Genomic DNA, 18,084 nt, shown 5'->3' with positions numbered 1-18,084 from the left:
TATTTTTACCTAGAAAATTTCCTTTTTATAGGCTACTACTTTCACCACTTAATCACTCGGTTTAGCACATGGCCTCACGTGAAGACTCAAATGGGGGAGATGGTTGGGGCTAAAGCTGAAAAGGGTGTGAACGATGCTGAATGGGCATACTCAAAAAAGAGCTCTCCAGCAAGTGAGAAACTTTCAAGTGGATTTTCTGGAATAACAAGTGAATCACGTTTCAAATAGGCATAACTTTCCCATATTCCGCCAACTGCAGTGTTTGATATACAATTTTGATGCTCGGAGTCTGTACTTTTTTCAAATGTACAAAAAGTCAATATTGTAAATGGTACATAACACTCAATTGGGGAATGTAGTCACATATCTGTCTGCCAGCATATTTTTGTCTGATACTAACTCCACAGTATATTCTCTGACATAGCAGTTTGTGTCTAACAATATTCTAAATTATGAAATAACTTTCCAAAGTGGAGCCTGAGTACAGTCTGGGTCTCCTGTTGAAGAACTTAACTGCTCTTCCTAAAGGTTTAAAACACAGAATTAAAACAATTATTTAGCATAATTTTCATTAGGACTGAATTGAAATTAGACACCAATGTCTGATAGATATGCCATTGGAGCTGATCGCATCCCTCTCTGTATTTTAGATGCACTACTGTTCCACTGGAGGTCATAAGGTGAATGCACCAATTTGTAAGTCGCTCTGGATAAGAGCGTCTGCTAAATGACTTAAATGTAAATGTAAATGTATACATACCCATCTTGGATACCCCAGCCACAAGTATCCATAAGGCGATGAGGTAGGGGGCTTCCACATGGTGCCACTTAAAGGTCACGATTTGTATCCCTGAGATGCTGGACCCATGGCCCCCTCCAGCCTGGCTGTGGTTTGATCCCACCACCCCTGGCTCCGGGTGCGACCCTGGGTTGCTCCCACCTCCGTACCCTCAACAACCAGGCGGACTGTGCAAGTAAAAAATGTTGTCCCTAGTAGCCAGAGGCAAGTTCTGCATGCCATTTCACCAAATAAGTAGATCGATAAATAAATCAAATGCAGAAAAACTTGTTCTCAAAGTTCTTTGAGTAGTCCTCTTTCTTTCTCACTCTCTGAAGACTTGATCAGGTCACAGTGGTGTGGGCCAGGCGGGTGCCTGAGGGCGGTGGTGCAGTGAGGGCAGAGGTGTACGGGCTCACAGGCTCAGCCGTTTATATGTCTTCTCGGGGGGGGGGGGGGGTAAAGTACCTCCTCTGTAGGGCCACTGCTCCTGGTTACTCAGTCACGTTGAGCAGTGTCCGCATTGTTTCGGTTCCTCTGTCTACTGTACTCAATCAAGGGCAGAGATTACTATGCCACTCTCAAGGAGGAAACGTCATTCCAAAAGTGTGCTTTCATGCCGGATACAAAGTTGTTACATTTGATCTGTGGGTATTTTTAGGACCGGTTTTCAGTGTGGAATTTCAGTTCATTATTTGCATGCCTGGTTGTGCATTGTGCTGAGCCAAGGTTAACTTTGATTATGTATTTTGGATTAAGTTAAAATAATTAAACTGTTCTGCAAATTGAGCAGCATACACCTGCTAAGTAATGCCTGATAGCTTGTCTTAATGATGGATGTGTATATTTCACAATATTTGTTCATGTACTCTTGTGGGAATTAGAATGCACTTTCTTTCAGGAATATTATAAACATTGGGGATTTGGCAATACATTAATTAAATTCTCCATTTGTTTCAAACATGATACAATGTATTGACTGCATCTAGGTGGTGAGGGTAGGCAACAACACATCTGCCACGCTGAACCTCAACACAGGGGCCCCTCAAGGATGAATGCTCAGTCCCCTCCTGTTTTTGGCAACTGATCATCATCTGACCGCAAGGTGCTACAGAGGGCATAGCGGCGGGAAGTAGAGGAGCAGAGGGTGCTACAGCACCCCCTGAAAAATATGAATTAAAAAAATTATATATTTTTATTTAAAAAATTCTCCACAAATGTAGTGCACTGGGCCTTTACTAGTCCTGTACCAGGCCTTCTGTAGTGCACCCCCCACCCCCCCCAAAAAAAATTGTTTTACAGCGCCGCAATATATCTCAGTTTATTGCATAAATCGTACATGCATTGGATTGCAATGATGGCTCATAACCGCAAACACCAAGTTAGGAATACCTCATTTCAAAACAGGCCATTATCACGTCAATTGTGAAGGATAATTATTCATGTTTTACTGGTGAAACTGCATGTGCCTGCCAATCATTTGATTGATCTCAATCAATTTAATGGAAATAGACTATGCATTTTTATCTTCTTGAATGACTGTTTGTGAAAGAATCTGAGCAGATGATGTTAACACACAATTAGCCTTTCTTGTATTTTGTTTCAATCAAAGCATACAGCTGAAGTTGGAAGTTTACATACACTTAGGTTGGAGTCATTAAAACTTGTTTTTCAACCACTCCACAAACTTCTTGTTAACAAACTATAGTTTTGGCAAGTTGGTTAGGACATCTACTTTCTGCATGACACAAGTAATGTTTCCAACAATTGTTAACAAACAGATTATTTCACTTATAATTCACTGTATCACAATTCCAGTCTATCTCTTAGAGATTAACGTACTTTGGTGCGAAAAGTGCAAATCAATCCCAGAACAACAGCAAAATACATTGTGAAGATGCTGGAGGAAACAGGTACAAAAGTATCTATATCCATAGTAAAACGAGTCATATATCGACATAACCTTAAGGCCACTCAGCAAGGAAGAAGCCACTGCTCCAAAACTGCCATAAAAAAGCCAGACTACGGTTTGCAACTGCACATGGGGACAAAGATTGTACTTTTTGGAGAAATGTCCTCAGGTCTGATGAAACAAAGATAGAACTGTTTTTCCATAATGACCATCGTTATGTTTGGAGGGAAAAGGGGGAGGCTTGCAAGCCGAAGAACACATCCCAAACGTGAAGCACAGGGGTGGCAGCATCATGTTGTGTGGGTGCTTTGTTGCAGGAGGGACTGGTGCTCTTCACAAAATAGATGGCATTATGAGGGAGGAATATTATGTGGATATATTGAAGCAACATCTCACGACATCAGTCAGGAAGTTAAAGTTTGGTCTCAAATGGGTCTTCCAAATGGACAATGACCCCAAGCATACTTCCAAAGTTGTGGCAAATGGCTTAAGGACAACAAAGTCAAGGTATTGGAGTGGCCATTAAAAATCCCTGACCTCAATCCTATAGAAAATGTGTGTGGGCAAAACTGAAAAAGTGTGTGTGAGCAAGGAGGCCTAGAAACCTGACTCAGTTACACCAGCTCTGTCAGGAGGAATGGGCCAAAATTGACCCAACTTATTGTGGGAAGCTTGTGGAAGGCTACCCGAAACGTTTGACCCAAGGTAAACATTTTGAAGGCAATGCTACCAAATACAAATTGAGTGTATGTAAACCTCTGACGCACTGGGAATGTGAGGAAAGAAATAAAAGCTGAAATAAATCATTCTCTCTACTATTATTCTGACATTTCACATTCTTAAAATAAAGTGGTGATCCTAACTGACCTAAGACAGGGAATTTTTTACTGTGATTAAATGTCAGGAATTGTGAAAAACTCAGTCTAAATGTATTTGGCTGAGGTGTATGTAGACTTCCGACTTCACCGGTATATCCTGCCTCGTGGCTCTGAGTTTTGGTGCATGAGAATTTTTGTTTTACTATTCAGCTTCAGCTAATCATCCTAAAATGTCATTAGAAACAAGGTGGTGTTTTTGGAGTAACACTAACAGTATAGGCCTACTATGCTATTATATTCTGTTATGTAAAATAATAATGAATCATTACGTTCATTACTCTTGCGAAGCATTGATTCAGCTTTGATCTAACTTTACTAAAGGAGCACAATTGTGAGAAGTGAACTTCTTCTATTCCTGATAATAATAATAAGTGATGAGCAGGACTATTAGACGTAGGCAACAGATATTGATGAGTGTTGTTTTAAACTGTTGGAGCGCCCTTCACGGTTCTACAAGGACAGCGCTAAATAAACTTTGATTTGTTTAGCTTGAACTTATGGTTACCCTATTACAGAATAAAAGAATACAGAGAGTTGAACGGTCAGTTCATAATATGTCTTTGCATAGATTTAATCATCAAATCGATTGACGGAGTAGTTAATCATTACTATGTAAAATTGCAGGAAATTCATTTTTAAACAGCCATGAAATCATTTCCCAAATATTTTTCCACTGACTGGATGTTTTCTGTGGAATTATGCCATGTCCAATTAGTGAAACACACCGCACAATGCACCCATTGATGATAGAAAACTAAGCAAACAGTAAACTACCTGGCCTCAGAGGGCTGTTTCATGCCCACTATATTATTATATTATATTTATACTTTGATATACAACAAAAACATGTTAAGTATGAAACAATGGCATCATGTACAGTGCCTTCAGAAAGTATTTAGACCCCTTGACTTTTTCCACATTACATTACATTACATGTTACATTACAGTCTTATTTTTCAATTTTCGCCTAAAATGACACACCCAAATCTAACTGCCTGTAGCTCAGGCCCTGAACCAATGATATGCATATTCTTGGTACCATTTGAAAGGGAACACTTTGAAGTATTTATTTTTATTTTATTTTACCTTTATTTTACTAGGCAAGTCAGTTAAGAACAAATTCTTATTTTCAATGACGGCCTAGGAACAGTGGGTTAACTGCCTGTTCAGGGGCAGAACGACAGATTTGTACCTTGTCAGCTCGGGGGTTTGAACTTGCAACCTTTCGGTTACTAGTCCAATGCTCTAACCACTAGGCTACCCTGCCGTGAAAGGAATGTAGGAGAATATAACACAATAGATCTGGTAAAAGATAATACAAAGAAAAAACCAACCGTTCTTTTGTATTTTTTTCGTACCATAATCTTTGAAATGCAAGAGAAAGGCCATAATGTATTATCCCTACCCAGGTGCAATTTAGAGTTTGGCCACTAGATGGCAGCAGTGTATGTGCAAAGTTTTAGACTGATCCAATGAACCATTGAATTTCTGTTTAAAATGTTGTATCAAGACTGCCCAAATGTGCCAAATTTGTTAATTAAGAACTTTTCATTTTCAAAATTGTGCACTCTCCTCAAACAGTAGCATGGTATTCTTTCACTGTAATAGATACTGTACATTGGATTATCGGAGCAAAGTAAAGAGAGATCCTCGATGAAAACCTGCTCCAGAACGCCCAGGACCTCGGACTGGGGTGAAGGTTCACCTTCCAACAGGACAACGACCCTATGCACACAGCCAAGACAATGCAGGAGTGGCTTTGGGACAATTCTCTGAATTTCCTTGAGTGGCCCAGCCAGGGGCCGGACTTGAACCCGATCAAATATCTCCGGAGAGACCTGAAAATAGCTGTGCAGCCAAGCTACCCATCCAACCTGACAGTGCTTGAGAGGATCTGCAGAGAAGAATGAGGGAAACTCCCCAAATACTGGTGTGCCAAGCTTGTAGCGTCATACCCAAGAAGACTCGAGGCTGTAATCGCTGCCAAAGGTGCTTCAACAAAGTACTGAGTAAATGGTCTGAATACTTATGTAAATGTTATATTTACGTTTTTTTATTTTGAATAAATTAGCATAAATGTCTAAAAACCTGTTTTTGCTTTTACATTTTAGAATAAGTTGTAATGTAACAAAATGTGAAAAATGTCAAGGGGTCGTGGGGGCAACAAAATGTCAAGGGGCAACAGTGTTTACATCACAAATACAGTGCCAAAAGCACTGTATTTGTGATGTAAACACTGTTGCCATTCTCCATAGTTACGATGTTGTTTTGTTCAGGGGCTGTGTCCAGAGGCATCATGAAATCACATAATAAGATATGTTTCTTACAGCACTTGCTCGACTATCTGTCACTTATTGGTTGTTTACTGTACTGTACTCAATCAATGTAATAAATATGAGGCCTTAATCCAACTGAACTTTTCTTTTTGGATGTGGAATTATTTGGGTTTGCTAATATAATAGTTTGTCAACACATATACTAAGACCTGACTTATTCAGCAGTCGTCATTGTAGCACATCACAAGTGCTTACGTAGGCCTATTGTACTTAGGCCTAAAAGGCGGACATTTTCACATTGGCATTCTGCTGGAAGTGTTTTGACACTGCAGCCATTAACCTGAGGTTGCATTTGCGTGACATACCCTATGAGTAGGCTAATCTATTTTCACACATAATAGATTATGAGTAGAATGTTATTTTAACATACAGAGGAGGTGGGTTTATCATGATACATTATGGCAAAAGTTTAACCCCAAGGCTAAGTAGGGTGGAAAAAGACGTCATGCATCATTTCACATTATTAGCCATATTAACTAACTAATGTCCCAATGTATCATTTTAACCAGTGCCCGGACTAAGGCCTTGAGGCCCATGTTCCTCCAAGCATGTATAAGTATGTACTTTTTAACACCTGAATAGAAAGGTCAAGTCTTGGCAAGAGGGAAAGGTTAGACAAAGGGCATTTTCAGATAGTATAGTATGCAATTTGGTCTGGTTGTGTTTTGTTTAGACTGGTGACAGAGATTGAAAGCAAAACACAGGGCACATTCAACAGTTAATTAGTACTAAATGTGGGTACATAATCATGCATGTAGATGTTCACAGGAGGTTATGTGAAGTATGCAACAGGTCAATATAATTTCGTCAAAAGTTCTGAAGTTCCTACAGCTCATTTTACAGTGCCTACTTCATACTGATTGGAACAGGTATGACTGCCGATTCCCAGCACCCAAAGAGCACAGCACACCAACAAGACATGTTCATTGTCCATTGTCCACAATCAACATCAAGCAGAATAAATGTACTGAGAATGCTGGCGGGGGAAAGGATCTAACAAAGCAAACATTGTAATGCCACACCTTTTTCCATTCTGGAGAAAACACAACATTGTTTACAGTAGACCACAACTCTTGTGCAATATTCTTAAAAAGGCTCCAGTGCAATGAAAAAGGTGTGTACCAGGGCTAAAGCCATTGATTGAATTTGAATTATTATTGAATTTAAGCATGTTTGAGTTCTCTATAGACTTTTTGGGGGGCGGCAGGTGGTTAGAGCGTTGGGCCAGTAACCGAAGGTTGCTACATCTAATCCCCGATCTGACAAGGTAAAAATCTGTTGTACAGCTCCTGAACAAGGCAGTTAACTCACTGTCTCCGGTAGGCAGTCATTGTAAATAAAAAATTATTCTTAACTGGTTTGCCTGGTAAAATTAAAATGAAAAATGTAACTAATAGGGACAAGGCCTGACACAACACAATCTTAGGGTCTATCTGAGACTTACATCACATTATTTCTGTTTGATAAGCACTCCTCAGAGTCACCAGTGCAAATACTTTGGTTACGTTTTGAGGGGCTGTTTCACAGATGTCACCAATGGTTCAATTGAAGAGACTAATGACAAGACAACATTTCAGGTAATCTGCAAGCAGAGACATACAGTGGGGAGAACAAGTATTTGATAGACTGCCGATTTTGCAGGTTTTCCTACTTACAAAGCATGTAGAGGTCTGTCATTTTTTATCATAGGTACACTTCAACTGTGAGAGACGGAATCTAAAACAAAAATCCAGAAAATAACATTATATGATTTTTAAGTAATTCATTTGCATTTTATTGCATGACAAGTATTTGATACATTAGAAAAGCAGAACTTAATATTTGGTACAGAACCCTTTGTTTGCAATTACAGAGATCATACGTTTCCTGTAGTTCTTGACCAGGTTTGCACACACTGCAGCAGAGATTTTGGCCCACTTCTCCATACAGACCTTCTCCAGATCCTTCAGGTTTCGGGGCTGTCGCTGGGCAATACGGACTTTCAGCTCCCTCCAAAGATCTTCTATTGGGTTCAGGCTAGGCCACTCCAGGCCCTTGAAATGCTTATTATGGAGCCACTCCTTTGTTGCCCTGGCTGTGTGTTTCAGGTCGTTGTCATGCTGGAAGATACAGCCACGACCCATCTTCAATGCTCTTACTGAGGGAAGGAGGTTGTTGGCCAAGATCTCGCGATACATGGCCCCATCCATCCTCCCCTCAATACGGTGCAGTCGTCCTGTCCCCTTTGCAGAAAAGCATCCCCAAAGAATGATGTTTCCACCTCCATGCTTCACGGTTGGGATGGTGTTCTTGGGGTTGTACTCATCCTTCTTCTTCCTCCAAACACGGCGAGTGTTTGGAGGCAGGATTTTAATCCATGACGGGGTAGTGTGTTACTAATGGTTTTCTTTGAGACTGTGGTCCCAGCTCTCTTCAGGTCATTGACCAGGTCCTGCCGTGTAGTTCTGGGCTGATCCCTCACCTTCCTCATGATCATTGTTGCCCCACGAGGTGAGATCTTGCATGGAGCCCCAGACCGAGGGATTGACCGTCATCTTGAACTTCTTCCATTTTCTAATAATTGCGCCAACAGTTGTTGCCTTCTCACCAAGCTGCTTGCCTATTGTCCTGTAGCCCATCCCAGCCGTGTGCAGGTCTACAATTTTATCCCTGATGTCTTTACACAGCTCTCTGATCTTGGCCATTGTGGAGAGGTTGGAGTCTGTTTGATTGAGTGTGTGGACAGGTTTCTTTTATACAGGTAACGAGTTCAAACAGATGCAGTTAATACAGGTAATGAGTGGAGAACAGGAGGGCTTCTTAAAGAAAAACTAACAGGTCTGTGAGAGCCGGAAATCTTACTGGTTGGTAGGTGATCAAATACTTACGTCATGCAATAAAATGCTAAATTAATTACTTAAAAATCATACAATGTGATTTTATGGACTTTTGTTTTAGATTCCGTCTCTCACAGTTGAAGTGTACCAATGATAAAAATGACAGACCTCTACATGCTTTGTAAGTAGGAAAATCGGCAGTGTATCAAATACTTAGGGAGCATCACTGCACAGCTATTTTCAGGTCTCTCCAGATATGTTCAATCTGGTTCAAGTCCAAGCTCTGGCTGGGCCACTCAAGGAAATTGAGTCTTGTCCTGAAGCCACTGCTCCATTGTCTTGGCTGTGTGCATAGGATCGTTGTCCTGCTGAAAGGTGAACCTTGGCCCCAGTCTGAGGTCCTGAGTGCTCTGGAGCAGATTTGAATGAATGATCTATCTGTACTTTGCTCCATTAATCTTTTCCTCGATCCTGACTAGTCTCCCAGTCCCTGCCGCTGAAAAACATCCCTACAGCATGATGCTGGCACCGCTATGCTTTACTGTAAAGATGTTGCCAGGTTTCCTCGAAATGTGACACTTGGCATTCAGGCCAAAGAGTTCGATCTTGGATTCATCAGACCAGAGAATCTTGTTTCTCATGGTCAGAGTCATTTAGGTGCCTTTTGTCAAACTCCAATCAGGCTGTCATGTGCCTATTACTGAGGAGTGACATCCGTCTGACCACTCTACCATAAAGGCCTGATTGGTAGAGCGCTGCAGAGATGGTTGTCCTTCTGGAACCTTCTTCCATCTCCACAGAGGAACTCTGGAGCTCTGTCAGAGTAACCATCGGGTTCTTGGTCACCTCCCTGACCAAGGCCCTTCTCACCCGATTGTTCAGTTCAGCTCTAGGAAGAGTCTTGGTGGTTCAAGAACTTCTTCCATTTAAGAATGATGGAGGCCACTTTGTTCTTGGGGACATTCAATGCTGCAGAATTTTTTTTCTAAAGAGGAATGGCACGACAATGGCCCTCAGGATCTCGTCACGGTATCTCTACATTCAAATTGCCATCGATAAAATGCAAATCTGTTTTGTTGTCCGTAGCTTATGCCTGCCCATACCACAACACCACCACCACCATGGGGCACTCTGTTCACAACATTGTCATTGGCAAATCACTCGCCCACACAACACCATACATGCGGTCCGCCATCTGCCAGGGACAGTTGAAACCAAGATTCATCCGTGAAGAGCACACTTCTCCAGCATGCCAGTGACCATCGAAGGTGAGAATTTGCCCACTGAAGTCAGTTACGTCGCAGAACTGCAGTCAGCTCAAGACTCTGGTGAGGACGATGAGCACGCAGATGAGCTTCCCTGAGACGGTTTCTGACAGTTTGTGCAGAAATTCTTCGGTTGTGCAAACCCACAGTTTCCTCAGCTGACCGGTTGGCTGGTCTCTGACGATCCCGCAGGTGACAAAGCCGGATGTGGAGATCCTGGGCTTGTGTGGTTACACATGGTCTGCGGTTGTGAGGCCGGTTGGACGTAATACCGAATTCTCTAAAATGATATTGAAAGCGGCTTATGGTAGAGAAATTAACATTAAATTCCTTGGCAACAGCTCTGGTGGACATTCCTGCAGTCAGCATGCCAATTACAAGCTCCCTCAAAACTTGAGATAATACTTGGTAATGTGTTGTGTACAAAACGGTGGCATTTTATTGTCCCCAACACAAGGTGTAATGATCATGCTGTTTAATCAGCTTCTTGATATGCCACACCTGTCAGGTGGATGTATTATATTGGCAAAGAAGAAATGCTCACTAACAAGGATGTGAACAAATTTGTGCACAAAATCGGAGAGAAATACGCTTTTTGTACATTTATTTCAGCTCATGAAACATTGGAACAACACGTCACATGTTGCGTTTATATTTATTTTCAGTACATATGGAAGTCTACTTCTGCCTGCAACACTCACGAATGCTATGCATTTTCTCCAACATATGCATTGAAAACACACTCCCACATGTACAGTACAGTAACTATATGTTCTTGCCGCCCTTGTTTTGTGCGGGATTGTTTTTGTGTTACTCTGTTGGTTGTGGTTTCATGTTTGTATTCTCCGGACTGTTTGGTCCTGTGTTTGGGCTGGTCTGTTTTATGCGCCCTGTATGTTGGCGTGACCGTTTTTGGCCGGAGAATAAATTACATTTACTGAACCCTGCTCTCTGCATGATTCCAACCCACCACTCCTAGTAGGCTGTGACATATACACAGTATATGCACATTTACACAAACACACACAGTGTCAATGTCACCTCTCAATTGTGTGTGTTGTACACTCACAATGCTAATGACCACCATGTCACCACAACAAACATGACCTAAACACAACATGGTGGATGCTCCATTACCTTTAACTACTAACCTTTTGAAGCTGAAACGCCATAAATCATATCTGATATCTGCCTATGCACAAATTACATGACCAACTGTTCAAATTCAGCCCACTAAGTCCTCCACTACCTCACAACTTGCCGGACTCAATGAAAGTTCCCCTCAGCTTTCATGTCAAAACACCCAAATAAGTCCGTCATCAAACGGTCACCTAACAGTCCAAATCTGCTAAATACAACTTTACACTAGCATAGTTGATCTGCTATGTCATGGCAGTGTATTGTTGGTTCTTATGACTGAGGGTCATGTTGAGTATAACCCAAAAATATTTTTGCATCAATGTATGTAGGCTACCACTCACTGTAAGTAGGCTTATACTATAGCTTTCATTTTTTCCCCGCGTAGACAATGTTTTAGAATTCGAGGGCAGTGCAGCCTATTTAGGTTAGAGAAAAATTAAATGCGAAACATTATTGAATTCAAAAGATCTGTTTACAGATCCACAACCATTTGAAATTATTTTGTCTTTCAGAAACGGTCAGATTTCAGAAACGGTCAAACATTCTGCGACACCTTCAAAGACATTTGATCAAGTTCACCATTGCTATTGCCTTTAGATACGGTCTTGGCCTAATTCCAATACTTCCAAAGTATAAAGTAAATAAGGGCGTTATTGTCACCATAACAGATGAATGATGGACGTGTTTCAGGTTACAATGCTCATTCACGCAAGCACAGTTTTATGACAGGTCAGATCTCAATATTTGTGTGCGTACGCAGTCTTTTCAGAAATGGTGCACACAAGTATTTAATGTCAAATTGACTTGTTTATAAATGAGGCCCCAGAAGAGGAGAGCAGGACAGGGGATACCTCAGGCAGCAGCCTAGTCTCAGAGCATTTTATATTATTGTTTATGTAAATCCGAGACACTCCATTTAGTGTATGTTAGGTTTCGTATGGTTACATAAGACAGATGGTTACTTAAGGCAAAATTTTAAGGAGGCTGGTTGGTTGGGGTGGATGAGTTGGTGTAAAATTGCCATTTCGCAACCAAATTTCTAAATTGCACCTGGTGTATTCTACTATTCTTACTCTCAAGAGTAAGTTGAGACCCCGACCCCTAGCGGCCCGGGGAACCTTAGCAACCGCTTATATAGTTAAAAAAAAAAGAAAAAAAGGAAAACTTTATTTAACTAGGCAAGTCAGCTAAAAACACATTCTTACTACCCCGGACAACACTGGGCAAATTGTGCGCCGCCCTATGGGACTCCCAATCATGGCCGGATGTGATACAGCCTGGATTTGAAACCAGGGACTGTAGTGACGCCTTTTGCACTGAGATGCAGTGCCGGATGTGACACAGCCTTGATTTGAACCAGGGATTGTAGTGACACTTCTTTCACTGAGATACAGTGCCTAGGCCTGGAATCGGCCCTGCGATTCGGCCCCACAATGACAATAAGGAGACTGAGAAGCTCTCAGGACAAAACAGCACACAAATAGACCTACATGTTACCAAAATAAAAATGACCATAACTTTTACCTCATGAGTGTTGTGAACACTCATGTGCACTATAAGAGGGTAAGAAAAGGCAAATGAAAACTTTATAGTCTGTATCAAACATGAATCAGAAATATCTTAAATGTTGCAATAAATGGTAGGGGAATGGAATAGTAAAAAGCTAGCAACTATTGCAGTATAATATGGAATATTGATTTACAACGTACACATTTAAACATGTGAAAGCAACAGCAAACATTTCAACAAGAGAACAAAGAGCTCTCCAATGGCGGGAGTTTGAAGAGCGCACAGTAGAGAGACACGCCTATGGTGCATATTCGCCACAAACAGTTTCAGAAGCATTTTACTTGCTATGTCTGTGATATGTGGTTGTTTTAAATCACCAACACGTCCTGTAAATGTAAAAATGAACACTTGCAAAGAACATTGGGTATTTTTCTAATGAGTTCCGCCCCAAATTGTTTGTATTTTAATCAAATGTGGTCTTGTTTGGGAGCAGAGCTAGAATAATACCCAGTGTGCATTTTCACATTTACATTTTGGTCATTTAGCAGACGTTTTTATTACACCATGGTGCCATTATACTTTTGACAGGAATGCAGCAGAGGATGGTAGGAGGAGTTACATAAGGATGGGCTTGTTGTAATGGCTGGATTGGCATAAATGGAACTGAGTCAAACGTGGTTTCCATGTGTTTGATACTATTCCATTTATTCCACTCCAGTTTATACAATGAGCCCATCCTCCTATAGTCCCTCCCACCAGCCTCATCTACAATGCAGTACATTTGTGTTGATAAGAGGCCACAAAATTGTGAATCGCTATAAATAAAAATGGTATAGAAAGGTATTTTGCATTTTGAAAGTGTGTAACTTGTTACAAAATCCATTGTATTGTAGTTCAGGCCAATGAAATGTATATATACAGTACCAGTCAAAAGTTACGACACACCTACTCATTCAGGGGTTTTTCTTTATTTTTGTACTATTTTCTACATTGTAGAATAATGGTGAAGACATCAAAACTATGAAATAACACATATGGAATCATGTAATAACCAATAAGGTGTTAAACAAATCTAAATATGTTCTGGCAGGTTCTCCCATCTCAGCCAATTAACTCTGTAGTTCTGTCAGAGTTGTCATTGGGTTTTTGGTCACCTTCCTAACAGAAGTCCTTCTTGCCCAGTAGCTCAGTTTGGTCGGACAGCCAGCTCTAGGCAGAGTCTCAGTAGATGAAGACTTTTATCTCCCTCACCAACTTCAAACATCAGCTATCTGAACAGCTAACCGATCGCTGCAGCTGTACATAATCTATTGGTAAATAGCCCACCCATTTTCACCTACCTCATCCCCACAGTTTTTATTTATTTACTTTTCTGCTCTTTTGCACACAAATATCTCTACCTGTACATGATCATCTGATAATTTATCACTCCAGTGTTAATCTGCAATATTGTAATTATTCGCCTACCTCCTCATGCCTTTTGCACACATTGTATATAGACCCCCCCCCCTTTTTTTTTCTCTCTACTGTGTTATTGACTTGTTAATTGTTTACTCCATGTGTAACTCTGTGTTGTCTGATCACTCTGCTATGCTTTATCTTGGCCAGGTCGCAGTTGCAAATGAGAACCTGTTCTCAACTAGCCTACCTGGTTAAATAAAGGTGAAATAAAAATAAAAATAAAAAGATGCATATTTTTTCAATTTCCCAATGATGGAGACCACTGTGCTCTTGGAAACTTACCAACAGCATAGAAATTGTTTCCTACCCTTCCCAGAGATGTCTCATCACAATTCTATCTCAGAGATCTATGGACAGTTCCTTCATGACTTCATGGTATAGTTTCTGCTCTGATGCACTGTCAACTGTGGGACCTTATATAGACAGGTGTGTTTCTTTGCAAATCATGTCCAAACAATTGACTTGGCCACAGGTGGACTCTAGGATGATCATCTGAGTGTCATCTCAAGGATGATCAAAGGAAATTTAATAGACCTGAGCTCAATTTGGAGTGTCATAGTTAAAAGGTGTGAATACTTACAGTACCAGTCACAGTTTGGACACACCTACTCATTCAAGGATTGCTCTTTATTTTTACTATTTTCTACATTGTAGAATGATAGTGACGACATCAAAACTATGAAATAACACACATGGAATCATGTATTAACCAAAAAAGTGTAAAACAAATACAAATATATTTTAGATTCTTCAAAGAGGCCACCATTTTCCTTGATGACAGCTTTGCACACTCTAGGCATTATCTCAACCAGCTTCATCTGGAATGCTTTTCAACAATCTTGAAGGATTTCCCACATATGCTGAGCACTTGTTGTCTGCTTTTCCATCACTATGCGGTCCAACTCATCCATCTCCATCTCAAAAACACATTCTGCCGACACCTTCAAAGACATTTCATCAAGTTCACCATTGCTATTTCCTTTAGATACGGTCTTGGCCTAATTCCAATACTTCCAAAGAATAAAGCAAATAAGGGCGTTATTGTCACCATAAAAGATGAATGATGGACGTATTTCAGGTTACAATGCTCATTCACGCAAGCACAGTTTTATGACAGGTCTGATCTCAATATTTTTGTGCAATGGTGCACACAGATATTGAATGTAAAATGTACTTGTTTATAAGTGAGGCCCCAGAAGAGGACAACAGGACAGAGGATACCTCAGGAAGCAGCCTGGTCTCAGAGCATGTCAAATTATTGTTTATGTAAATCTGAGACACTCCATTTAGTGTATGTTAGGTTTCGTATGGTTACATAAGACAGATGGTTACTTAAGGAAAAAATGATGCAGCACTCCAAGACATCAAAACTATGAAATAACACATATGGAATCATGTATTAATCAAAAAAGTGTTAAACCAATACAAATATATTTTAGATCCTCAAAGTAGCCACCATTTTCCTGGATGACAGCTTTGCACACTCTAGGCATTCTCTCAACCAGCTTCACCTGGAATGCCTTTCAACAATCTTGAAGGAGTTCCCAAATATGCTGAGCACTTGTTGCCTGCTTTAAAACTTGTTAGGGATTTGGTTCCGCTGGCGGGACCAAATCAGCGGAAATTTCAAGAGCGCCACCTATAGTTTTCAATAAAACTCAAACTTTCATTAAAACACACATGCAAGGTACTGAATTAAAGCTACACTCGTTGTGAATCTAGCCACCAAGTTAGATTTGTAAAATGCTTTTCGGCGAAAGCATGAGAAGCTATTATCTGATAGCATGCACCCCCCAAAATACTGGAACGTCACCTAAAACAACAGATTTTGCGGTAGCCGGCGCTACCCAAAACGCAGAAATAAAATATAAAACATTCATTACCTTTGACGAGCTTCTTTCTTGGCACTCCTATATATCCCATAAACATCACAATTGGGTCTTTTTCCCGATTAAATCCGTCATTGTATAGCCAAAATGTCGTTTTCCTTAGACCGGTCTGATCCAGGAATATTCCATTTTACAAGACGCAACGTCACTTTTTAAAATGACAAAAGTTGCCTATAAACCTTTACAAATCACTTCAAACTACTTTTCTAAACCAACTTTAGGTATTAATAAACGTTAATAATCTATCAAATTGATCACAGGGCGATCTGTATTCGATAGCAGCAAGTCTTGAAATCATCGTCCATTGTTTTCAATTTCACAACATGCTGTGGAGAGACTAAAACAGGAAGGGCCAAAACGTCATATAACCAAGGATAAAGCTGACTGGAAATGCCAGTACTGGCGACATCGTGTGGAAGCTGTAGGCGTTTACAGGGTATCCTCATTTATTTTATGTCGCCTTAGACAATACATTGACTGGCGGATTGATATTTTTTTTGTGTTTTTGGTGAACAGTTTTTCGAGGGATTTTTACTCCTAAACACGTTATGTTATAGCCACAGACACGATTTAACCAGTTTTAGAGACTTCAGAGTGTTTTCTATACACACATACTTATCATATGCATATACTATATTCCTGGCATGAGTAGCAGGACTTTGAAATGTTGCGCGATTTTTAACAAAAAGCTGCGAAAATTTGCATCATCCCTAACATTAACGCCACTCTGCGATCCAACTCATCCCAAACCATCTCAATTGGGTTGAGGTTGTGTGTTTGTGGAGGCCAGGTCATCTGATGCAGCACTCTATTACTCTCCTTGGTCAAATAGCCCATAACTAGCCTGGAGGTGTGTTGGGTCATTGTCCTGTTGGAAAAAAAACGATAGTCCCACTAAGCGCAAACCAGACGGGATGGCGTATCGCTGCAGAATGCTGTAGTGTGCCTTGAATTCTAAATAATTCACTGACAGTGTCACCAGCAAAGCACCCCAACACCATCACACCTCCTCCTCCATGCTTGATGGTGGGAACCACACATGCAGAGATCATCTGTTCACCTACTCTGCATCTCACAAAGACACGGCGGTTGGAACCAAAAATCTCAATTTTGGACTCAAGACCACAGGACAGATTTCCACCAGTCTAATGTCCACTGCTAGTTTTTCTTGGCCAAAGCAAGTCTCCTCTTATTATTGGTGTCCTTTAGTAGTGGTTTCTTTGCAGCAATTCAACAATGAAGGCCTGATTCACACACTCCTCTGAACAGTTGATGTTGAGATATGTCAGATATAGTTTACATTCCATTACCATGTAAATTCCATGTAATTCAAATAAAATTCCACACCAGTCTTTGAATTCAGAGATGATTCAAGTCATCCCAATTCCAATGTTAGGTCAATTCTAAGAATTCAATTCCCAATTCAATATTGTTCTGAATAATTCCACAAATTCAAATTCAATTCCCACAGGCTTTGAAGCTGATAATGTCACTATTTAGACAGACTAGAAATATAAGTTGAAATGATTTAAAACAAATCCTGCAGTTAATTTTTTATACTAAGTGCATTGATTATATTAACTGAGAAATACACAAATATTTAATTGTCATTCAATTCCAAATATTTTTGTCTTCATAATTCAGTTAGCCTAATTTCAATTCATTTCCAATTCAATTTTAATTAAATTTAACATAAATTCTCCACTTCATGAGTGAATATAAGAATTTAATTGGAATTTCAAAATTAAATTGGAATTGACCCCAACCCTGCAAATTACACTACCCAAAAGGTACCCTATTGGTGAAACGGCATGCCTATTGTTATACTGACTTGTGTTTTAGAGATTGTGGTCCTTCTGTAAGAGGTGACTGGGAATCTAGCTGTTGCTGGGGGTGGTGGTCAGTGGTCAGTTAGAGGAAGGGTTATATGTATAGAAAACTTTTGAACAGTGTTTTTTCAGGCTGTCTGTGTCCAAACAGTGTAAAATCAAATGTATAGATTTTTTCTTCCATAGCTTGCTTATAGAGATCAGCGTGTATTGATTCTCAGTCCTGCATCGCATTCGGAATGTACTGTATGCACTGACATGACCACAATGG

At 40.4% G+C, this 18,084-nt stretch overlaps 1 protein-coding gene across 2 annotated transcripts in view; it reads right to left on the bottom strand.

Annotated features, from left to right (window-relative positions):
* The window catches only part of LOC115138169 (sodium/hydrogen exchanger 3-like), a 31,866-nt gene extending 15,586 nt beyond the window's left edge, over positions 1 to 16,280 (bottom strand). Inside the window, exon 1 of one of the 2 annotated variants that reach the window (XM_065000222.1) lies at positions 15,979 to 16,280. In XM_065000222.1, the coding sequence (XP_064856294.1) occupies positions 15,979 to 16,024 (46 nt within the window). In that variant the 5' untranslated portion in view covers positions 16,025 to 16,280. Of the gene's footprint in view, positions 1 to 760; positions 933 to 15,978 lie in introns of those variants that run through there. The other variant, XM_029674709.2, reaches the window with a different exon arrangement.
* Positions 16,281 to 18,084: the final 1,804 nt, after the last annotated feature.

The sequence above is a fragment of the Oncorhynchus nerka genome, linkage group LG2 (assembly GCF_034236695.1).
Source record: "Oncorhynchus nerka isolate Pitt River linkage group LG2, Oner_Uvic_2.0, whole genome shotgun sequence".
Classification (NCBI taxonomy): Eukaryota; Metazoa; Chordata; class Actinopteri; order Salmoniformes; family Salmonidae; genus Oncorhynchus; species Oncorhynchus nerka.
The sequence above is the reverse complement of the archived record's forward strand: the minus strand, read 5'-3'. Positions and strand labels throughout refer to the sequence as shown.